The 24,369-nt window shown below is 46.4% G+C and overlaps 1 protein-coding gene across 1 annotated transcript in view; it reads right to left on the bottom strand.

Moving 5' to 3' along the window:
• The window catches only part of NSD1 (nuclear receptor binding SET domain protein 1), a 65,315-nt gene that overhangs the window by 15,023 nt on the left and 25,923 nt on the right, over positions 1-24,369 (bottom strand). The window contains exons 5-20 of the mRNA XM_059825377.1: positions 21,643-21,764; positions 21,204-21,495; positions 19,276-19,385; positions 18,120-18,189; positions 17,333-17,451; positions 12,508-12,651; positions 11,954-12,077; positions 11,188-11,388; positions 9,601-9,780; positions 9,116-9,272; positions 8,616-8,821; positions 7,934-8,046; positions 5,063-5,332; positions 3,587-3,703; positions 2,045-2,186; positions 1,483-1,589 (exon numbers count right to left, since the gene is read on the bottom strand). Coding sequence (XP_059681360.1) covers positions 1,483-1,589; positions 2,045-2,186; positions 3,587-3,703; positions 5,063-5,332; positions 7,934-8,046; positions 8,616-8,821; positions 9,116-9,272; positions 9,601-9,780; positions 11,188-11,388; positions 11,954-12,077; positions 12,508-12,651; positions 17,333-17,451; positions 18,120-18,189; positions 19,276-19,385; positions 21,204-21,495; positions 21,643-21,764 — 2,474 coding nt within the window. The remainder of the gene's footprint in view (positions 1-1,482; positions 1,590-2,044; positions 2,187-3,586; positions 3,704-5,062; positions 5,333-7,933; positions 8,047-8,615; positions 8,822-9,115; positions 9,273-9,600; positions 9,781-11,187; positions 11,389-11,953; positions 12,078-12,507; positions 12,652-17,332; positions 17,452-18,119; positions 18,190-19,275; positions 19,386-21,203; positions 21,496-21,642; positions 21,765-24,369) is intronic.

Below are 24,369 nucleotides of genomic sequence, written 5' to 3'. Positions count from 1 at the left end.
ACCTTTCACAGCTAATTTGAATGTCTAAGCAAGGTCTAACAGCTAGACTAAGCGATTCCCACTTGCTCACTGCAGTACAATAGACTCCCAAGCATTCTTCCACACTCCCAGTTAGAAAGGTCACTTTTAAGAGTGAACTTGAGTATAATCAGTTTTGTCTTTTATAATAAGTTTTGTCTTGCTGTATCTTCAAGAAGCTTAAAAATGCATCTATTGCAGGATGGATTTGGAAAAAAAAAACAAAACCAAAACCCAAAGTACTGTTTTCTTGGGTATTGTTTCTTAGCCCATCTCATCAAGATGGAATGAGTTGCCTCAGGCATCACAATGGAACATTAATGCCAACTAAAGAGCACCCTTCTCTGATTTCCATCATGCAACCTGCAATTTCTGGGCAAAAATGACAGTCAAGCCATGTATAACACAGGAGCAGCACAAAATCAATTGAACTTTAAATCGCAACCCAAAAAAAGAACTAAATACACCAGATGTGTAATTCACCTCATCTGTCAGCTTCTGCAGATGTGAATTTTTTTTATCATACATTAATTTTTCTGCAGAATTAAGCTCTCTGGAGAATTCACAAAACCTTCCCTATATATTGACGGGGCTTAACAACTGTGCTGCTGGAGCTTTTAACCCTTAACTGTGGGTAAGTAAGCTGCCAGTATCCACATGCCAGAGCAGAAGGATTACAGACTGATTTGGTGAAGCTCTTGAAACAAACCAACAGCTGAGACATAGATTTAGCTGGTGACAGCTGGGAACTCAGCCAAGGGCTCCTGTTATTTCCTTCTCCCAGTGAGAACCAGCTCACACAAGAAGGTAATTGAAATCAATTCCTGTTACTGCAACATTACAGTTACAACATGAAGCTCTCAAAAGTCGGTGAGTCCTAAAAGCTAGTGATTTTTCTACTACAGATCTGGCAAATTTCTTCTTCCTGTCTGATGTGTGTACTTCAGTCGCTTAACCAAAAGAAGGAAAAAACCCCAGCAACTTTCTTATTGCAGCAAAGATGGCGATGTGGCTTTCTGGTTCTAAAGTACCTCCAAGTCTGAAGGAATGTGAGTTTGCTGGCCTTCCATGCATGCTCACAATTCACTCAGGCCTTTACTTTGGGAAATGGGCTGAGCTGTGGTTTCTTGGTGACACGATGGAAGTCTTTCCTATGCCTGTCCTTTGCCCCTCTAATGTGATAGAAATTTGTCATGCTAGTAAGCAGAAAATTCTGAAAAAAATCTTTCATTTACTCTTTTGTTGCAAATTATAGTTTCCTGTCATTACTTATAACAGCTCTAATAATTCAGGTCTAAGATCTGCACTCTCAGAATGAAAGCTTGGATATTCAACTCATTTCAAGCAGTGTTTTCATGGCCACACTGAAACCAGATTACCCTTCCTGAGATCTCTGGAACAAATGATACACATCTATGCAAAGAGGTGATTTGGAAGAACAAAAGCCTAAAGGAGACATCATACCTTTGGCCGTACTCCTAGGAAGCCACTGCAATTTGGGGCACCACATTTACAAACGGTCTTTCCATTTCCCAAACACTCCAGATTGTAGTTGAAAGTCAGCTCAGTCCCTGGCACAAAAGCAGATCAAAACCAAGCAAGTTGTAATGAGCTATGGGGCAGAACATCTTACTGCTGAAGTAAAAGTACTTTTGAAATATAATGCACAAATGATTGTCACAGCTACACAAGGATACACACTATTAATCTCCCCATAGATTTGTGGGGACTGAAAATTCAGTGCAACCCCACACTCCTACCACATACTACAGCCAAAAAGGGCATTCAACCCCACGCTGTAGCATGCTTAGTTCCATTTCTTGGCCCTGTAAATTAGAATGATGAACCTCCATTTATACCATGGATGTATGTGTTTCATTATGTCAGTGCTGGCGTTAAGTCTCATGAGCCTATGTGAAAACAAAAATTAAGTATCTTCCCAGGGAGCTACAAACCCTCCCCCTTTTCCTTACAGAAACAATCCCATGCTTTTAACTGCAGGTACTGACAGAGTGGGGTTCCTTACCAGCTTTGATATTTACAATTGCGAAGAGCCCAACCCGAGTATCGCCATTCACACACCATTTCTGAGTCTCACAGTTTGGCTGACAGCAATGGTTCATGAATCGAGCGTAATTGCCCTTTGGCCCAGCATCAATGATTCGATCCTGGAATTGAAAAAAAAAAAACAAAAACCAAAAAAACCCAGAAAAACACATTTAATAAACTGTCATTTCCTGCTCCAGCTGTTGCAGCCCAAGTACCAGTATACCAGGAAAGCATTATTCAGTAGTGAAAAGTATGACAATGGAGGCATCTGATGATGCTTGAAAAGCACCTGAGTTCATACATGTGTTTTAACCGAGCGTAAGGGACAGGCGTCACTGTGTTGCCTGGACAATCAACAGACACCCAACCAGTTTCTACACACGGATGTCTCTTGTCAGGGCTGGCAGATCATACAGTCTCCTGCATAACATCATCCTCCTCTTCAAAGACACACAGGCTCCTGAACAGCCAGGAAAGTGCTACTGCTGCTTTCTGGGAAGTTCACTCTCCCTACAGTGTCAGTACTGGATAAACACTACATCAGCACACTTCCAGGGCAGCACTCGCAGTTCCAAACCCTGACTTCTGCTTAAAAGCAAAATACCGGTTCCTATTTCTTGTACGTCAACATATAGAAGGAAAACAGGAACAGTATGTAATGCGTGAGGTACGCTAGCATTTGTTAGGCCGCGTCAGAGAAGAGGGCAGCTACAACTGAGATTCGGTTTTGTAATAATGAGGGAGATAGAAACACTTAGTTTTGGCCCTGTTCCCACCCATCAGCCAGACAAGGAGGACAAGATATGGTCAGTGTGAATTTCCAGCAAGAAGAGGGGAGAGCCAGAAAGCAATCCTATTGTTATCCCGTCCCACACTCGACAGCTTCTTCCCATGCCTGCTTTCATGGTTTCCTTCTAATCATTCCAAGGCTGAATGAAAAAGTGTGGAAAGCAACTGACAAAACTACTTAACTCTGAAAGCCTGGAGCTCACACCAACAACCTGGCCTCCAGGACCCACTGAGGAGTCTGTGGGTATAACAAACTCCACCCCTCTACTTACATCAGCAAGACCAGCAAGATCTGAACTTAAATAAGGGTCTCACTGTGCCTGATACTTGCGCACCTGAGGACTGATGCCTTCTCTGGCACACACTAGCCCAGATATGGACTCTCCATGGTTTAGCTTCTGGGAAGAGTCCTGAGGTTACAAATTCACCCTGTTACGTTGAAACAGGATCTACGATCCTCAGACAATTGCACTGGGACAACTGCCTCACTTCTTCTGAACAAACTCCAATGGTTGGTTGAGACTTTCCTCCTAATCCTACCATCCAACCTGAAACTTCTCTACTGCAAGTTAAGTCCATCCTTTTAGTCTTCTCTTTAGTGGCAATATAGACCAGCTCATCAGCAACTTTTAGCACTTTTTCACTTGCTGGAGAAGACCCCTATCATGCCTTCCTGGCAATCATTTCACTTCTGTCTAAGATCCTGGCAAGAGAAATTCCTTCCACATACCTTATCCAGTGTCAACATGTAGAAATTGGTGATGTCATGCTCCTGAGCATAGCGGATTCGGGCTCGGCACTCCTCTTCATCAATTAGCTCCCCGACATACTCATTAACAAATTCACCCTGCCAGAGAGAAAACAACAAGCTGATAAGACAAGACAAATTCCCTCCAAGATGGAGGGACATCCACCTTTGTATTAAAACTTAGTTCCTGTTTCCTTTGTGGAAACCTTTCATTAAAATCTTCTTCTGTGCTTTGCAGCCAGCTTGACCTATAATCTTCATTAAAAGCCCTGAATCATACATCCGTTTCACACACTCAACAAATACCTTGAAATAAATTAAATAAAGTAACAACGGCCATCAGATTTTTCTTTGTGCTATGGAAAGAATTAATATTCAGGGACAGCACAAGAGTAAACCACAAGAACAGCTCTTGGTTGCAACGTTCAAAGCACTGCATAACTGCATTCCAGCTGGAAACAAGATCCCTTTGGGGACCACCTCACTGAGCAGCATGATGCACCTACGGCACCTGCTCCTGCAGTGAATCCATGGAGCTCCCCTGTAGTGAAGAACTGCAGAGACCACACTTCAACCATCAAAGGGAACCCCAGCTCTGCTCCACTGGGGCTAATAGGTGCCTCCATCAAATAACTGAGTTTTGCCATTGCCAGACTGTCTGCTGAAAGTGAAACATAACAGGCGCATGGGATAGCAGAGGGATCCTTTAACTACATCACAGCAGGCAACAAAGCCTAAACAGGACAGACTCAGATTTTAGCTTCTTGCTATCAAGCCCTCCCCCACAGCATGTTGTCCCTACTCCTTTTTCAGACATTCTTCTCCTACTATGCTAATTGTTCTCTGTTTTCATTTCACCCTTTCTTAGCTTTGGGGTTCTCTTTGCTTTACCGTTTTTCCTTCTCCACTCAGCACAGACGTGTGTCTGCAAAACTACTATTCTCTAGATTTAAAAAAAAATATATACAAGTGTTTTAGCTGGAGATACCAGTTTCAGCAATAATAATAACCATCTCCAAGACATTACCCTTTTGTAAGAGCCAAGCCCTGGTTTCAGTTTCTGATACAAGATTCTCATGCTGGAAAAGCCTGGCTATTCAAGAATGGGGGGGGACATATAATCACTGCTCCCCATCCGGAAATCCTGAACACCGTCTTCCAGCCAGTGTTCTGGTGTACTCATAAAGCCCATCGTCCATACAAGCAGACAGACCGAGCAATCATCTTTCTTACCCTGTGGGATATCAACATGCAAACCATTTTCTTGGTTAGCTGAGCCAAAACATTCTTGTCAGGACTGGAAAAGTTAAATTCATCAACTTCTTTCCTAAATGGCATTCTACGGCAAGAAGTCTGCTTCAAATTATGAAAGACAGTAATTTTTGTAATCTCTTGAAACCAACGCTGAGCAAGAGAGAAGTGACAAGAGAAAATTACATGCAGAAAAAGAGTACGTACCTTTCTGATGTCTGTTTTGGCTTGCAAGCCCCAGCCTCGTGCCAGTGTGCGGAAAATTTGTACCTCAGGATACTGCCGCTTGGAGAAGCATTGGTTCTGGCAGCGCTCCCCAGCAGGGCATACCATCGGGTGGCATTCATAGAGCAACATGCGATTGATGCATTCGGAGTCCAGGCCACATGGGTTTTCATCTGTTGGTTTGCAGTTGCAACGTGGTATCTCGGACAGGTCTGCAGTGAAGATCTGCACCTTACCCACCGGCCGGTTCACCTTGAATGCACACGAAGGATGTTAGCTCTTAAGAACAGGTTATCCTGATAGTCACTTCTATACTCAGCCCTTGTCTATGAGCTGACAGGCTGCACTGCGAGTTAGTTACAGCGAGGGGCAGAAGGACACGAGTATAGGCACATATGTACTTCCGGGCACACTATTTCAAGAGGTGTAAGGTTAGAGGAAAGAGCTAAGGAGGATGCAGGTGCCCCATTAGCATCACCTGGTGCAGTGTGTATTCTGTGATCCCAGAGTGGGGAGAGGCTGCCAAGTGTCCCCCTCCCATCACCACTGTGCTGACATCCAGCCCAGGTGGCCCAGCACTCTCGCTGGGTGCCCACCATACCTGTGCCTGACACCAAACCATTTTCTGTGTGAAATAGCACCTTCTCCAGTCTCTGAGTGTCAGGTCCTCTTCCTTAGCTTTTCCTTACAGCCCTGGGTTTTGAATCTGTTACCTTCAAGCTGTTTTGTGCTCTCAACTGTCGCTATGAGAACCAGGCTGGCATGCCCGTGACAGAGTACAGAGGGCCTACCTACGCACCAGGCCACAAGCAGTTAGCTCCCTACCCCACTGTCCTGCAGCTGTAAATGCAAGAAAAACCAGACAAGGCTGGGGCTGGAAGGCCCAAAGAGGAGCTCGGAGTTAAGCCAAGGAGCTCTCTGAAAACCGCTCTGGAAGGAAGCAGAGTGCAGCACCAGGTGGAGAAGCGACTGGCGTATCTGTGGCACGAGCACGGTCCTTTGGTTTTGGTTAAAGGCAGCGAACGCTGAAAGGCAGGCAATAGAGAGTCAGGACTTTGGAGAGAGACACTGAAGAAAAGCTCCTCGTTGTTCTTTGCCCAGGTGAGCAATACCATCAGCTCCCTTTCCTCTCCCAGAACACGAAAGGAGGGGATCATTTAGCAAAACTATTCCAGCCCCCACATAATTTATCTAGTTCCACACACAGAGCAAAGTTTCTGTGCTGGCAGCCTGCCTGAGGCTGGCCTAACCCTGACCCTCCTCCTTTGTCTAAAAGCAAACCCTGCAGAAACCCCTGACTAATCTCTTCGACATAGTCCCCCCTTTCTCCTAGTACTGCCTCCCACTTCTGACCTTTCTTATCACTCTTGTGTTCTCCTCTGCTGCTTCCCATCCCTTACTCAGACTGTTAGCTCACCACCTCGTTAAGAGTGATGAGAGTCACAGGATTAGGTCTGTCCACCACTGGGCAGACAGAGTTGCCCTTACTCGCTCTCACACTGCCACTCCAAGCGACCACAGTGTCTGAGCATGCCTGCATGCCCAGCAGGCCTGCCCTACTCTCCAAGGCATTGCTAGTACAAAACCAGCTCCAAAACAGGGTGATGTGATGAAGGATCCCAACTGTATTTTGCAGCAGCCTCTCATGTTGCCACTCCTCAGGATGGACCCTGAGATGCTGATCTCCTTAGAAGGTCAGGATGGGTGAGGACACAGCCAGTTTCGGCCATTCCACCTTGAAGCCACCTCCAGTTCACCATATGCTCCTGCAAACTGCTTTGCTTTCAGAGAGACAAACAGCTTGCACCCAGACCTCAGAAGAACTGCCATGGCTAAAGACCATGACTGTTACTACTTGTATTAAAAGGGTTTTTCAAAGGCTCCAAACTGCTTCCAAAGCTCCTTCATGGTGCAGCCAGAGACAGGCTTAAAAATACCTATAATGAGAAACTGTATTTCCTCCACTGAAGCTGCCTGGCCCATACTGCTGCCACAGTATTCAGTTGTGCCTTTTACGTTGTACCATAACTCATACAGGATACACCTGCCTGTCTAGAAATCCTAGCTAGAAACAAAAAGTGCCAGCAATCAGTTAAGCTTTCACAGTTTGCCACATAAAAAAGGGAAGGAGCAGACAGAGGCAATGAAAAAAGAACACAGTCCCCAAGTCACTAGGTTTCTGATCAGTCTGGACTCACATCTCAAGCACATGCACCCACTTGGCCCCAGCTCTCTTTTCAAGTCACCTCCATCCTACAGGACTTCTATTGCTGCTCCAATTCTACCTCAAAATACAACCCTAAACACAAAGAGTTCCTCAAAACTCGGCAAAAGGGCTGATATTCCAGCACGTACATCTGCTGATACAGAAAGATACAAAACTATAGCAGAGATGAAACAAGATACTGTGGGTTACCATCCTCCACACAGCTCTGCTCCACTGCACCCTGACCATCTCCTGTCTTGCACCACCCGGGATGCCCACCTTGCCATCAGTAGCACACAGTACTTGAGCATATTGTGTATTACTAGCACTCTCCTCTAAGTTCCCAAGGTAGAGACACATTTCTTTCAGACCACACAACTTCATGGAACAGCACAGAGATGTCCAGATCTGTTCCAGTAAATTGGAGTACCTCTTTTACTGGCATCCGGCTTCCACACAGCTCTGCACATACATGAGTCCTTTCTGTGGAGGATTACTGAAGATGCCAAGAGGACCAAAGTAACCCTCAAATGCAGCCAGACAACCAAAGAGTAGAAATGTTTCTGTATACCTGTAAATCTCCTGCACCAACAGCTCAAGAGTTCTCTTCTGCATCTGCCCCGCCCCGCCCCCCCCCCCACCCTCACCTTGATGTGTTTGTAGGGAGGAGGTTTCTTGTCATTCTTTTTGTCTTCCTGAAGCTGTCTCAGTTCTTTCTGTGCCTTCAACTCTTCAAATCTTACTGCAGCTTCCTGAAGAGCTAAGTGAGAGAACAGGCTCTGTTATGAAAAACCCCCTCTGCTCACATGGAGCTGGGCTGCCAGTGTCCACCCAGTGCTCACAGCTCCACAAGCAAACCTCTCTGGCTGCATACTTCAGAGGCAGAGGTTCACTGGAGGAGGGTGAAGAGAAGGCCAATGCAGTAGGACAGTCGCAGGAGTTACAGTAAAGGACTTGCTAGCTTCACCTGCTTTTGGGAAGAAGTGTCAGGCAGGCAGCTGCATTCACAACGCTCAGGTGCATTTTTATATACAGATAATGACTGTATTAGACACAGGAAAGCTGACAGAGCAGCAGCTCGCTCAGATTTAGAGCAGCTATGTCAGAGCTGGAGAAGCAGTCAAGATCTGTACACCATTCTCCCTCTCTGCAAGCTCAGACCAACTAACATTCTGGGTGCGCTGGATGATAGATAAGCAGCAGCTCATTCTGCAAATTTAATTTAGTGTTACCTCTAAAAAGATATTGTCTCTGTTAGAAGAATATCATTTCTCCAAATGGGAATGACGAGAAAGAGAACATATACCTCCCTGAATGAAGACAAGTTACCTTTCTTGTATATGCCATCCACGCCCTTCCCCATCTTGTCTTTGCTGCTGACATCACCTTCCATGTAAGGGAACACACGGGCCTGGTGGGTCCACAGGTAATCCTTGGAGCCAAAAAATAGCACAGGGAACTCGCCAATGTCATGTTTCATTTTCTGGATGTTGACAGGAATGGTCCTAGGATGGCAAATCTCAGCTGGCCACCACCTGTAACACAGGGAAAAGCAGATGAAACCTCTGGCATCCCCACTTCCAACCACCTCAGAAGCATTCTACTGCACAGAGACATGGGGAAAAAGTGTGAGGGCTACCCGCAAGGCTGGTGGGGAGACAAGAGGCTACTGGAGGAGGAAAGCATGCATTTTACCAGCTGCTACATGCATGCAAAAAAGTCAGAGGCTGCTGCACTGTACCCTGCAGAGAGAAGAAGCTTCTCACCTCAGTCACCATGAGCACTGCATGAGGAAGGGATGGGGACAAGTCTGTTCTACCTTCACCTACCTGTAGCGCCCAACTTTCACCCAGACTACTTCCTTGTAGTGTGGCTTTTTGCCTGCCTTGCAGTCATTACAATACCAGCTTCCCTCTGGCATCTCAATGTTTAGACATTCACGGTGAAATGCAGCTGGGCATGACTCACAGCATAAAAGGCTTCCCCCTACAAAGAAAAGGAGAAGGAATTTATCAGAGTCACTGAACAGAAGACCTGGAATCCACATGTCCAGACAGAAACAGCTGAGAAAAGGGCATGATGCTCTTCTGCAAACCCTTTGCAATAGCTCGTGCCCTACTCATGCTACACAAAGAACCGTTCTAAGGATCCAGAAAAAGTTCTAGCCTGAAGTTGGACTTAAATGGGGATGGATACAAGCTGTTCTCTGCAGTTCTCACTGGCACACTCTGGATGGGCAAAGCTTCTGCCTGCTCTAATGACTTCTTGTCAGGGCCTTCCTTAGTGACAGGGGACCCAGCGCAGACTGTCTCACCTTCTGAGCAGACAAAGCACCAGCTGACGTTGACGTGCTCGTGGTTGCGGCAGCCCCTCCGTGCAGTGAAGTGATTGGGGCAGATGATGCTGTTGGAGGCAAGGACCACGGACCCAGCAGCAAGGCAGAAGTCATTGGAGTGGTACGCAACTGGACACCGCACACAGCGCATCAAGCGACCTAGCACCAGAAAAATGTCGGAAACACAGTGAACCTCTAGAGGACAATTTTTTGTTTCCTGCCAAAACTAGCCTCTATTGATACCTAAGCTCAAAACGAGCAACCATAGGTGACCTTTGGAAAAGGAAACTGATCTTTAATTTTTATAGACTGTCCATGACATACTCACTAGATTCCTATTAAATTATGTAATATACCAAAAAATGCATAAAATAATAAATATATTTGTATATATACAAAATTGTATTATTTACAACTTTAAAACCTCCTGCATGCTGTGCAGAAACAGTTCAAGAGTTCACAGACTGGGACTGCTTCCTATCATACACCAATAATTAGTAAATCAGCTCAGACAGTAATTACAGAGGGGGTGTTCCAAGTGCTTAGCTGCACATAATGAAACCAATCCATGCAGCTTCTGAAAACATCGGCACTTGCCTCTCCACTTTATCAGATTTTACCCTGAAATTCCAGAACGGAGAATTCAGAATTGCCTACAGGCCTAATTTATCCAAGCTTTCTGAGAGCCTGCTTTCAGTTCCTCACAGGAGACTATTAACAGGGAGAAGAGGTAGGAGGAAAGGGGTAAATTTGACCACCGAGAAGCAGCAGGCAGAGGAACACAATGCAAATGTTCAGTGGGGAAGTGGTCAGCTGTGGGCTTTAGGCCTTAAGTGTTGCCTTCTACACCAAATACTGATGTGTGGGGGGAAAAAAAAAAAGACAACTTTAACACAGACCCTGAGGATAAAAATAGAGCTGGTCTTATTGTCACTCGTCTTAAGATACCAAGGACTTAAAGAAAAGCAGCTTTAGAAGCAAATATACAAGGCAACCACATAAAAGTTTTACATTTAACCATGTGAGATAAAGGTCAAGGTATTGCTGCAAACAGCTCAAACAAATGTTTGCCTGAGAAGCTTAGCCCAAGAGTGTCACTACTACAAGACAAGAGTTTGCATTATAAAAAAAGGAGAACTAGAACAATATCATAGCTTTTACTATGCTGCTCTCTATGCCGTTGCCTTGATAGCCAGTGCTGCTAAGCAGGCACCGCCCGCAGCGCTGGTACAGTGAAAAATACATAGAAGAAACATGAGAGTGTCTGTACAGCTCCAGAGACTTATGCAAAAAACGTGAAGGCATCCAAGCGTCTGGACAGACAAGAACATTTTAGTTGCCATGTCTGACCATCAGGAGTGCTGATGAGCAGCAACCTACATACCGACACCACCCCTTCCACTCCCCTGAGAAAAGCTATTCCTCAGCAATCGCTACAGCAAGCACTGTGGCAAGGACAGAAAATCAACATAAAGAACTAGAGGACCAGGTAACTGCGCAGTGGACATGAGAAAAAGAAAAATCTTCTCACTGCATCCCCTAGACCACCCTAGAAGATTTCCGTACCTTTAGATGCAGAGATGTTTGCTGGGTTAGCAGCGTGACAGGTCATGCATATGTGCAGGGAGCATCGGAAGCCCTTGTTCTGCATGACCGTGGGCGGATACTTTTGTATGCACGCTTCATGGTAATACTTCCCACAGAGGGGCAGCAAGCACCGTTTTACATCTTCCCCGCAGCTCTTGCACACAAAGCAGGTATGGACCCCTGGAGAAAGAGCAGCAGACATAACACCAGTCACATAGAAGGGCTAAATGAAGACCTGACACTTCCCCCAGGCTGCGTATTAGCACAGCACACCTTCCCAACCCGCTATACCTATCCCAAAACACAGGTCTCTGCAGCAGGCTGTTTTTGCCTGCAGCTGCAGTAGAAGTCCATATCACAAAACCATACTATTATAGTTGCGATTTCAGGCCAAGGAAAAAATAAGAAGAAAAACAGAAATCAACAACCCTACTTAGACATTCCCCCATTTCCAGCCTGCTCCAGACTCATCCTCCCTATCAGCCCTCTCTCCCTAGTCCCAGATAAGAATTTCCCCTTCTCTTGCCCACCAGATCCTGGACATTCACTTCTTCACACCTCACGTGCCTGAATCAAGAGCAAGACCAGTTAATTAGAAAGTCATTATCAAATATCAAACCAATAAACAAAAGACTAAGAGCTAGTTAGCAGCCCTACTGCAGGCACATCACTCCAGCAAAGGAAGCACCAGGTAAGCACACAGTGAGCACCCTGTCTCCTTCTGCACTCACAAAAGCTGCCATACCTGTGGAACACTCATTGCAGATGAATTTGCCCTTTGGCATTTCAGAGAGCCCAAGGCACTGCAGGTGGAAAGCACCACAGCACTGCGCCTCACACAGCAACAATTCCCCTGGCTTCTCGCAGATCTGCGGGGAAAAGAAGCACAATGTCAGCTCTGAGCAACCTCCTTCCCCAGCTCATCCCAGAAAGCAGTAATCCGCATGCTGGCCAGAACTGCCAGCAGACCGCCCTGCGGAAAAGTGCTAAGTTTTCCTTAAGTCCGTAAATTCAGGTGGTTTGCGCATCACCACTGCCATTTACCATCCAGTTCCCGCTACTATGCATCAGCTAAAATGAATCCTACGTTCATTGCGTCTCCCTAACATCTGTGAACTTTAGCAGGAGGAGAGGCAATCACAGAGAAAAGGCTCAATTCAGAGCACAAAAAGCTGGTTAATTCTACAATAAGCACCTTGAGGCTACCTGGGCTTATCTAGGGCACTAGTATGTCCCAGAACTTACACAAAGAAACTTTACAGTGCTAAAGTTTCAAAGAGATTTCTTCAAGGACACTACCTGACACACGTTCTCCTTGAGAGCTGCTCCTCCTCCACGCTCCCCCTGCATCTTTTTGGATGAAGGCACTCCATGATCATTCTCTAACCCCTCTTCATTACCTTCTTTGGGGCTTGCAGCAGTCCCATGAACTGATGTCTCCCCCTTTAAAAAGAAATCCAGAATCAGGGCTGTCAGTAGTTCCCATCCTGACTTAGAAACTACAAATTCAGCCGTTGAGCACATAACAGGTTTGGCAGTTGGTCTGTGTGTTACCCACCCTGGAGAGAACATTCCCCATACAGTTCCACCAAAAGACTTACAAGAAATGACAGGAAAGATCTCTTAATTTACCAGATCATAAAAAAAAAAAATGCACACTCAACACAATTATTTTCCTGTGCATAACCCCTCTCTGAGGCAGGAGTCATGGCTGAGGAAGAAAGGTATTGCCCTGTATAGAAACAAATCAGGTAGGCCAGAATAGTCTGAAGCATCCTGAACGCTGATGTCTGCTTGCACTGGAAACGCAAATGAAAAACTTCAAACAATCTTTATTGCAGTTGTCACCCAGCAAATGAGCCAGACTTTTGCCACACTTGTCTCAGCTTGGGCTAACCCATGTAAAATACAGGCATGTAGATACTCGAGGCCTGTGTGAATATGAACTAGCTGGCCAACACCAACGTGAACAGTGCAACAGCACATTTACACCATCATCCTGCGTGGGATAGTTTTTCATAAGCATCTGTCCTGTAAGGACACACTTATGGGCCAAGTCAGGGATCCTGCCATAAGGCTTCCCAAGGTGGAAAGACACCTTCCACTGTGTCCATGGGACCTGCCCAGACACTGTTAGAGGGAAGAGAACAGCAAGTATCCTAGAGACACTTGTTTCTACCACAAGATACTGCTGTCCTGGAGCTGCACATGGCAGCGCTGCCTTCACTTTTGTCAGGACAGGCAACTAAGAGCTAGGAAACGCCATCCTGCCAGCTTCCAGGCCTCTCGGATACAGTCTAGGCAACACTTCAGTGGTCTCACCAGCCCCAGCTGCCACTCCAGAGGGGGTACACCTTAAGGGCCATTAATGCTGCACCAGTGATGCCTTTAGTTAAGTGCTTTGAGCAAAAACATTTTAAGGACTCTGACATTTTTTTAATATCCCAGCTCACTGCAGTTAGCTGAGTGATCTCAGTGCGTAGCTGCCAGTTCCTCCTTGGGTCAACAAGCCATACCCAGTGTATGCCCAGACACAAACTGTACACGTGAAAGACCCTGTGAGGAATTCAAACGGCTGGCAGGAGCAGCAGCCATCACTCTCATAGCTTCAAGGCTGCTCAGTACCAGGTGTCCAGCTAACAATCACGAGAGGGAGCTTTGTACCACTTTCTGTATGGAAGAGTATCAGTTTGAGTTGTGGTGCTACTAAAGCTTGTAAGCTGAACTGAATGCCCTCTGAACACATTATTAGTCTGGGCAAAACAAGGACAAGATCTCCCAAAGTTGGAAGAACCTGGAGCTGGTATTCTGGTCAGATAATGATGCTTCCTTTGCCTGTTTTCTGTTGTTCCTGCCCCCCCCCCCCCCCCCCCCCCATCCCCTGAACATAGCAGTATGCTTTTATTTGGGGATATTTTAAAGCCATGTGAGTTCTGTGGAGCAACGATGCACAGGTGCGCTGACAGTATATTAAAGCACACAGTACAAAGATGAATGGTATAAATTGCCTTTATTGAGCACAAAAGAAAGCAAAGCCCCAGCTACAAACTACTGCCAGTCCAACATACCATACGGTGTACAGCCTTACAGACTATCACCACAATCTTGCTGGAAGGCTAGCAGAGATGCAGCCTGTGGGAATACCGATAAGGAGCCTGTAAGCTGCTGCCACCCTACCACACAGCCCTGGCAGAGGGAAGGGAAAGTTCTCTACAGCATTGGTAAAAAGACCATCTAAGAACACAACAGCCACCTTTGCCTCTATATGCAACAGCATCTTCTCAAGCTAAGTGCTATGATACTTCTGCTCCTGCAGCTGTATTTCTGCTAGAAATTATGTAGTCTGCTGCAAGGCAGCCCTCTGGCTGAAACACTTGCTTTGGCTCCTGGAATGGTCCAGGAGCAGCACCGGCGACCAGTGCTCCAAGGACTGGTTACAGCTCAGGTCCTCCTATTCCTACATAGGCGCTCCCTCTTCTGCTCAGCTCAGCAGTGACCTCAGGGTTGCAGGGGTCACTGTAACGAAGAACAAGAGCAGGGTTAATCAGCTACTGGTATGGGCAATGTCAGCTATAGTTTCCGAGTACGCTGGGGCCCCAGTGTTACAGACGGAAAGTAATTTCAGCCCCTCTCCTGGTTACTGAGGTCCCTGTCAGGAGGGGCAGCGTGCTGGTAAACAAGCACCATCTATCCTGTGGTCAGTGGCACTAACTCCCTGCTGTGGCTAGGGTTTTTCAAGATAGTGTTTCGGAAGGGAGGGGGACACATACTCAGATTTGCTACAGAGGTATAAGGGATTTAGAACCGGTTCATCTTTCTATCCTTCTGGCCGCTTTCTACCATGGCTGCTAGGACTCCTTGGTTTGAACCCTGATGGCCACGTTTCACATATTAAGAGAATGGGAGACTGAAACGCATCTAGGACTCATATAACATTAACCAGCAACTCCCTCTTCAGATCTGAAAGCATTTGCTAGTAGCAATGCTACCTTAACAACTGGGCCCACACTGCCCAGCATGCTCTAGCCCTGCTCTTTCAGCCTAAACCCATGCTATTTGGTTCTGCAAACAGCTGGCCAATCTGCACGTTTCAAACGCCAGGATCTTAGCCTTATTTTAATCAATGCTCCCGGAACTGCACAGAGAAGGGAACTGTCAGAGCTAGGCAAGATGGTCAAGGCCAGACACTTGTGCTTTGTGAGCAGGGAGAAGGGGATCACCATTCAAGGCCATCACTCAAAAGAACCTGTCATACTGTTCCCCCCTCCTTCCCCTACCCAGCATGAGCACTGCAAAACTACATACCTCCTACAGAGGGCAGGTCTCTCATCTTGGGTCTTCTTCCAGAGCTAGCTCTGCTGCTGTATCTTGCCCATCCTCAAAAGCCTGGCCTGTTCTTTGGCACAGCCTGACCTTGGCTCACAACCTTGACAACCATTTCAATAGCATTTTCCATCCCCTTGTCTCCAGTCTCTTGCTTCCCTGATGTTGTGAACTTGCACGCCTGGCTCCACAGACAGGCAAGGACAGAGAAAGCTGCTTAGTTCAGCTCAGGCAGACAAGCTTTCCTCTGAAAGCAGCTAGATCCAAGGCTTCACTGTGCTGTATCATCAGACCATCTATTTCTTCTAGCACCGTTCAAGCACAAAGTAGGGTTTCTTGCCTGGTGCGTGGAAAGTCACTTAGGGACCAGCATGGTCCAAATTCCACATGGAAGCACAACTGCATCTCCACAGCACCCCAATACTCACCAGTACGCATGCACTCACCTAAGCCAAAGGGGTGAACACTCTCACCACAGCAGCTCAAGAGACACAATCACAGAGAAATGGATGCTGGCAAAAGGTGCCAAGCATTGGCATTTTTTTTTGGCATAGTTTACCATTCCTAACTTCAGGTACTCAACACAGATGTCTAAGGCTGGAGGCAGTTAAGACTCCCAGGGCTTCCACTGCAGTGAAAAATGGGTGAAGGATTCAGAGCCTAGCTACTTTGCTGCTCTGAATTGCCCCCTCTTTTCTTCCCTATAAAAGATTCACAGAGAATTTGCTAGCTCAGAGTTGAGCCAGTCTCTTAGCAGGTGCCTAACAGCAGACAGTGTTAACTACCCCCAGCATTGGCAAGCATATTTGTACACACTTCCTTGAAACATGATTCCAGATGAGCACACTTCAGACTAAGCACTAACACCAGTACAGGAAGGCTTGCATAGCCCAGGGGTATTACCCCACTTTATCACCCCCATCAGAAACTCCCTTTTCAAAAAGCAGTAACAGCAGGGTGGCTGGCACTGCTCAGACAAGTGGTGTGAGGTTTGTGCTCTGCTGGAAGCTGTATAACAACAAAAAATATAACAATATATGTCTATAATTGGCTCCTGAAATACATACTGACTATCCTGACAGAACAGCCTGCTGCTGAACCTGGGCCACTGGAAGTGAGAGGCGATGGTGAGAGGCCCAGAGGTGTCTTGCCTCTCCCAGGAAAAGTCTTGCTTCCCCTACACTTGGTGATACCTGGCTCATTCCTAAAAGGCAAAATGTGCTTGTCAGAGATATTTGTATGCCGGCTCTGCTGGGATACAGTAGAAGGCAGTTGACCCAATTATCCCTTTCTGCTGGATGGCAGAATGTAATCAGAGGCTCCTGTGAGCACTCACAGACAGTTCCCCCCCATCCCCTCCAACATGGTTCTTAGCTCACCCTTGCGTGCTGGGGCAAGTGGAAGAAGGGGTTGAAGTCCACAGTCTAGTGCTTGTGCGTGAAAGGGCAAGATTCCCACCACCACCAGAGAAGACCTTTTAGAGCAGTTAGACCTTCTGAGGTGCAAAGCAAGATGCCAGGCAAAACCTGGTTCCATCAGATCAGAACAGCCTCTCTCCTGGAGAATTAGCTGAGTAGCAGCTTAAAAACTGAGCCCAAGTTAAGCAGTCATCACAAAACAGCTGCTAAATCAAGGTGATACCTTCAGCTTCAACCCCAGCTCATGCAACTACAGCAGTGGGACAAAGTCCCAACTGACACACCAGCCAGCCAAAGATGACCTGGTCTAGGCTCTGCACAGTGCCCTGGGAAGTAGCAGAGAGGTTATAGGGATGACAGCATGTAGGAAGACTCAACAGTACCTCAGAGTGTGGGGTCTCCCCCAGCCCTTCCTCATTCCTCTCCTTCTTGGAATGCATTGCAGCAGAGGGATGGCGCTGTCTCTTCCGCTTCCGCTGCTTCTCCAAGAGCTTTTCAGAGGCTGGGATGAAACAGAAAGACAACTCAAGAAAAATGCAGAAATAATTCCCTTGCTACAGGTACCACCAGCAACTTCTACACCCTTTCTGAGAGCTTCAGGCTGGGTCCTACTGTCTTTGAGGGCATAAGGGCTGGGGCAATACCAGCCTCCAGACAGTCTGCCCTCTGTCCTGCAACCATGAGAGGACCATTGATTCATACTGGTTTAAGCTTCTTTTGCTAGGCTGCTAAGCAACATCACTCTGACTTTCCTGAGACACCCCACCAGCAGAAAAGAAGAAATGCTACCAACACAAAGCTGTAACTGCACAACTACCCATGGGACAGGGCAGCCACTGTTGAGCCTGGTCACAGCATGCCATCAGGCAAAAGGCAGGGCAATGGTACAGGACCTTTGCTGATGAGTTTCCTTCAAGCACCCAGATTATGAATGAGAAGTGAACATCTCATGGAAATACGAACCCACCACTTCCATTTTCCATAGGGAAATCAAAGATATAACAGTACCTTTCATAAGCAAACTTGGTACCTATTTCTTCTGCCACTGCCTCTGCTGAGGCAAGCACCCTCTGAGAGCCCAGGACACGTAAGCCCTAACACACACAAAAGCCACAGGCACTGATCCAAATGTCACCAACAGTCTACCCCCACAACCGTGCCTTCACTTACCTTCTCCCAGGTCCGAGAAGTGGGCTGGTGAGTAGAGCTCAGAGCTGTCGCTCTCCGAAGGGCCAGTGCCCTACAAATACACAACAGAGTCAAGTCAGCAGATGCAAATCAAGAGATGCACGTTCCTCAGCCACTGAGAGCCTTTACGAATGACTGCAACACGTAACTTACAGTTCAGGTCATGAATTCATCAGTGATTAGAGACTCTACAGAAAACATTTGCTTTGTGTGTGGGATAGATCCCACATGGAGAAGTCAGTCTCCAGGCAGGGAGGAACGCCGAGTCTGCCGTGTCTTGTGCTTGCCAGCATCATCCGCTGTTTCCTGAAAAAGGCTGCTAACACCCCGGAAGCTGCTGGGAACAGAGTCTCTCTTCTGGCTTTACACTTTTATGGAGCCTATAACTGAAATACACTGGCCTCTGCATTACTGCAACTATGACAACTGTATTAAAACTGTGCCCCACAGAGAGCGAACAAGAAAAGGAGGAAATGTGTTATTAATCAACCTTACAAACAGTGGTGATGAGTCTTGTGCAGGTACACCGCCTAAAATAATTCTTTACAAGTTGCTTTTTTTCCAAACCATGCCACTGAATATTGAGTATTTAGCAAAGAGCAGCAGCATTTTCTTTAAAAATCTGCACCAAGCACTGCATACTGCATGTGATACAATTCAAGCCTCCATCCTGCTACAAGCTCTGCACTTACATACTGTTGACCAGCCCACTTGGGAAGTAACAAAGGAAACACTGCGCAGAGGAAATCTGATGGAAAAGGACAAAGCCTTAGGTTCAAGCTCAAGCTACACTGCAACATCACAGTGACAGAAAGCCTCTGCGCAAAACATTTCTCCTCATACCTTCCCAGCCAGCATCCCGATGACTCCTTTTCCATATAAATCAATGAAGAAAGGATATTTTACAGGCAAAACTACCCAATCCCCATTACAAGTGGGGAGGGGTGGGGAACACATCTGTATTCAGCAGATTTTTCATCATAACACAGCAACCAGCACCTTTGGGAAGGGTGGACCTTTGCTCCTGGGCCACAGCCAACAAAAAAGCCACAGCCCACTGCACTGTCTCTCATTCAGCAGGGTCTGCTGTCTGGGCTCATTTTCTATCTGGCTTTCAAAAGAGCTGGAAGGAAAGTACCTTCTTTGGGGGAGTCCACTCCTCCTTCTTTGGCATAAAGGCCGTGTCCAAATCATTGGATTCCAAGAGCTTTTTAGTGGGCTTCCTTTGACGCTTCCTTTCGAAGTTTCCTGCAATGAAACTCTTCACATCAGATAAACAGGGGTTTTCTTCTCTTCAATCAGACTAAGATCATTAAGCAAATATCAACCAACAGTTCAAAGCAATCTGCTTCACCTTGTCCTGGGGACCATAAGCTCCTTGGGCAGAGATGTCAATTACCTGTTTCTGTAAAACTTTCACAAAAATGGACTTCAGTCTGCCACGACCTTCAGGCATACCTCAGTATGTCATACAAATATCCTCCCACAGGAGAGATTATGAAGTCAATTACAGCAGGTAACACATCCTGGCAGCACAATTCAGATCATAATTTCCCAATCGCTTTGATCTGGCATAAGCCAGTCCTACCACTGACAAACACAGCCCAGCTTCCACTCCCACACCACTCACAACAGCCTTCATGCTGCACACAGTAAACAGGCTAAAGGACATGCTCCCCGTTAAAACTACCTGGGAAAAGACACCCCAAACCAGCTGTAACGTGCTTCGTCTCCTGCTAAAGCTTTTTGCTGGCACTCAGGAGGTAACAAGTTGCTAGACTTGGGCTCATCCACACGAATTGTGGCAACAGTATAAGCTTAAAATGACCAGAAAATTGCAATGCTATGAGTACACTTCACAGAAGCAGCCTGCTACCCATCCTACCCTGTTCATCTGCTTGCTTTATCAGCCTTGGCTGCGTCCTTTCTGTGACACACACCTCTGCATGCACTGGTTAGGCATCAGACACCTAATGGAGGGACAACACAGCATCATTCTCAGGGCAAGCCTCTGCCCACAACTTGGGCTCTGTGTGCTTCATCAAGAGGTGAGTTTCCTCAGCAGGGGGAAGAGCTATGCAACCTCTGCGTACTGGATGTTTGCTCCTACTGCTGCATCCTGTACTGTTCTCCTGCATCTCCAACCTCAGGTTTACATCCCCCATTTTTCCTCCTTTAATCCTCTCCCACTTTCCATTTCCATCTGACACCCACAAGCCCCCAAAGGCAACCCCCCTGCCCCGAAACATAACAGGCTGACCTCCCAGCGACTGTACCTCTGTCTGCTTTTGGGGGTTTTTTTGACTATAGGCACTTTAGAACAGCAACAGTGTTCCCTCCAAGTTAGCACAGCCAGAACACCAGGGCTTTAACCCTGGACATGTCTTTAGATGCTACCAGAGAATGAACATACTGCAAAGCAGACCCTCTGACTCTGTTGGAAAGGCGAAAATCAGACTGTACTTGCTTTTTGTATACTGTGCCTTACTGAAAGCTAAGGCCCTGGCTTGCTGCTAGTACAAGACTCCCACAATTTCTACAGGTGCTTAGAACCTCCAAGAAAATAAGTTTTTCCAGAGGGATTTCTGTGCTATGATTCCCTGAGCTGACTAGGAGAGCAAAAGGTCACCCCATGAGCTATGCAGATTAGACTTTGCATATTAACCTCAGCACAGCAACGTTCATCCAAAGGGTTTTAACAGCAGCAAGAGACCTTCAAGCTAAAGCAATGCCACTGTTTGCAAGCACAGATGGCAAGGACTCAGAGAAGGAGTTGTGACTGTCTTCATTTAGATAAAGAGGTATTCTGTGCCAGGACCTACGGAGGACCAGCATACACTACAGAAAGCTAAAAGCTTAAGTGTAATCATCCAGCTCACTGGGTTACCCACTGCACCTGCCCTCTCTCCCTTCCCAGCACCAGTAATAGTCAATGAATGAAGCAAAGCAAAAACAAACTAACAGATCAACAGCTACTAACCTTTTCACTCTGACTGAAGCAACAGTTTCCACTGAACTTGTGACACGTTCACTTACGGGAGCAGAATCACACCGCCTCTCACTTACCTGATTTCAGGAATCTCTCTTCTGCATCTGGAGAAGCAGAAACTTCAGAAACATCTGAGGAAGACAGCACCAGCTCTGGAAAGTCTGGAGGTCCTTCTAGAAGTTGATCATTGGGATCAGTGGAATGGGATCCTAGTTCTGAGAAGGAGCACTCTGCTTCAAGGATGGGAGGGGACTCTTTGGTTGAAGATGGAGTTGAAACCAAAGGACTCGGCCCCCGCTGGTTGCCTCTGTCAGGACTGCACTGTGCAGGAAGACCTCCTTCAAATTCAGACCTCGCCACAGAATTCACCTAGCATAGCGAAACATGTTGGTGAAAACATTCATCCTGTATGGCACTGCACACAGCAAGAACATTCAGCCAGCAAGAACGCATCAAAAGCACGCAGACCAGAGCCCCAGAGTAATAACCATGAAGAGCACATTAGCCTTCACCCACCTTTTGCAATTGCTCCTGGCCTTTCTTTGATTTTTTCCTGGGTGCAAATAAGTGATCATATTCTTCTGCATATTCCAGAAGCCGTTTACTTGGCTTTCTAAGGCGTTTCCTCTCTGAATGTACTAAGAAAAAGGAAAGCAGCTTCAAGACTGTGTTTCTGAGACGATCACAAGACAAAATTCTCCTCATGATCTGTAGATAACTGTTGTTCCTGCCTTCTCTTCCAGAGGCTCCATGTGGGAAGAGCCCTGATACTTCCTTCTCTTTGATAGAGCCTTGTAATTTTTGAGCTTCCTATTTTCCACAATCCTGACATGGCAGGTGGGATTTTTAAGGACCTAAAGGACTTCAAGTAGTTTACATAAGAAATCAAAAAACATTAGGTATCTGACTGAGAGGCTCCTGGAATTTCACCCAACATCTCCCTAGACAAACTACATCTAACCTTTTGCAGTACTTTTATCAAAACCTAAGACTGTTAGCAACTCAGACTCATCACACTACTTTTGCTGTTAACCCAAACTCCAGCGCAGGTGCACTGTTTTCCCATAGCACAGTGCAGTCACTAGTTTCACCAGTAACACGTAGCCCTAACTCCTTCCCTTCCCCTCCTCCCTGGCATATTTTTGCATATACTACAAGAGCCTTGTATTCTCCATCTGCTCCTGCAAGCCCATTTGTTGCCTTTGCATCCCGACAATAGATTCCACAATGAGATCAGGGAGCAAACAGTCCTCGACAGCAACTGCAAGCTCTTCAGGGCTCCTATGTCTTTGTGTTTGCACAATGCTGCACCATCGCAAGAGAAACTTGGTAACAGGTATTTCCTCAATACAAACCTAACCACCCATGCTATACCACCTCAACACCTGGTAAGCTCCAAAAAAAGAGCCGTGATACTCTACAACATCTCTACTCAGCAAGCTGCAAAAGCAAGATGATGCAAGTTTAGGTCTTCTTCTCACTTCCCAGCACACCTCTGACTTTCCCCCTTTTTTTGGTTTCAAAATTATTAAATAATATTGTGAAAAGATTTCTCCTAGTCACGAAAACATTTGCGGTCTGCTGGAAGTTTAGGAACAAACACTAAATATTGTCTTTGCTTCTTTTCATGTGTAGGAGGTGGCTTTTTCTTCTTTAAAATGGAAACATTTTATAACAAAGCATTCCAGTGCAACACTTCAGAACAGGGATGTTGGACAAGATTGCTACACTTTATTGTGGCTTTGTGGTTAAACAGCATGAAAACGTCAAACTTGGCCAAAAGAGAAGAGAGGAACAACTTTCTCAAACACAGCTATTTTCAGCCTCTATTAACACTCCGCACAGGTGTCTGGGTGAAATACACATTTCAGCACATAACCAGTTACAGGATGAGTATCTTCACTGGGCAACTATTTAGAGCCCCAAAGCCATGCAGCAGAGCACACAGCACTATCCCAGAAGGGCTGGCTTAACAGCATTTTTTTCCCCCAAAGCGAATCCCGTACAAGAATCCCAAATGCAGTCTGACAAATCACATACCTGACAAAACTTTTATTTACAAAAATGTTTTATGTGAGCAAATTCCACCAACCTTCACTTCTGCCTTATTAGCTCTAAATCACACCACAAAGTTTGTAGCAAAAATATGCCAAATGTTGCCATTCAACTATGATGAAGACTTTATACAGTTTGAGCTTAGTGGAAATTACACAGTTGTGACTGCAATCTATTGTGATCTCTTACACTGATACTCTGCCTGCTGAGGACAAGAACTAGCCACGTCTTCTGAAAGCACTGGCAAACAAAGGAAACTCCTCTTCTGCAAGCTGCAGTTAGTCTAGTTTCCAGCATCATTCTCTCTACTTTCTATATAATTGGCCTTGCTTGATATGAAAGAAAAGACTCCATGAATGGGCTTTTCACAGCATTAGAGGTTTACTCACTACCACCAGCACACTGGGGATGTTACCACAGTCCAGACAGCTCCTCATACACAGAGGCTCCGGTGCCTTCCTAAGGCACAGCTGTATACATTAAGCTTCAGGTGCGCTTCAAGGCTCACATGCTATTTAGGGCAGGGGAATTAGATTACACTGCAGTTGCTGATCTGTCTTTTTTGCAAGCAAACCCAGGCCCTCACTGTCACTGCATCCCTGTGTGCAGCACCAGGACAGCTCTGTGCTCCTCTCCACCAATGCCACCTCACCCAGGAGCCTGCTGCCTTCCTCTGCTGCTTCTCTCCTAACATTACTATCTCTTAGCAGCTCTTCTTCTCTAGCTCTCTCCGTAGACTCACATCTTCGTCTCACATAGCAACATTACAGGGACGCTTCAACTGCAAAACCATCACGAAGCCATGAGAACCCAGCTGCATATTAGTGCAAACGAGGAACCCACTCCCTCCGGCGGGCTGCAACACTCCTGTGGCAGAGCCTTGACAGCCCCAGAACAACATGCATCCTCTCGTCTGCTTTGTGAAGACTTAAGTCCTCAAAACCACGCAGCCACAGCCAGAGAAGTCAGTGAATGATTAAGCTTGTCATAATTTCAAACCAGAACTTTTACCCAATCCATTACATCCTATGGGCTCGTTTTCTGTGCCTGCTGTGACTTGCCTTAGGCAGGTCCTACGATCACTAAGCCAGGAGCTGTCTTTTCCACACCGAAACAGATGCAGCCAACCTCCAGCAACCACTAATAGCTAAGTACACACACCAAAGCGTGCACTGAGGGAACATTTTA

The sequence above is a fragment of the Gavia stellata genome, chromosome 16 (assembly GCF_030936135.1).
Source record: "Gavia stellata isolate bGavSte3 chromosome 16, bGavSte3.hap2, whole genome shotgun sequence".
Lineage (NCBI taxonomy): Eukaryota > Metazoa > Chordata > Aves > Gaviiformes > Gaviidae > Gavia > Gavia stellata.
This window is presented reverse-complemented; position numbering and strand designations above follow the sequence as displayed.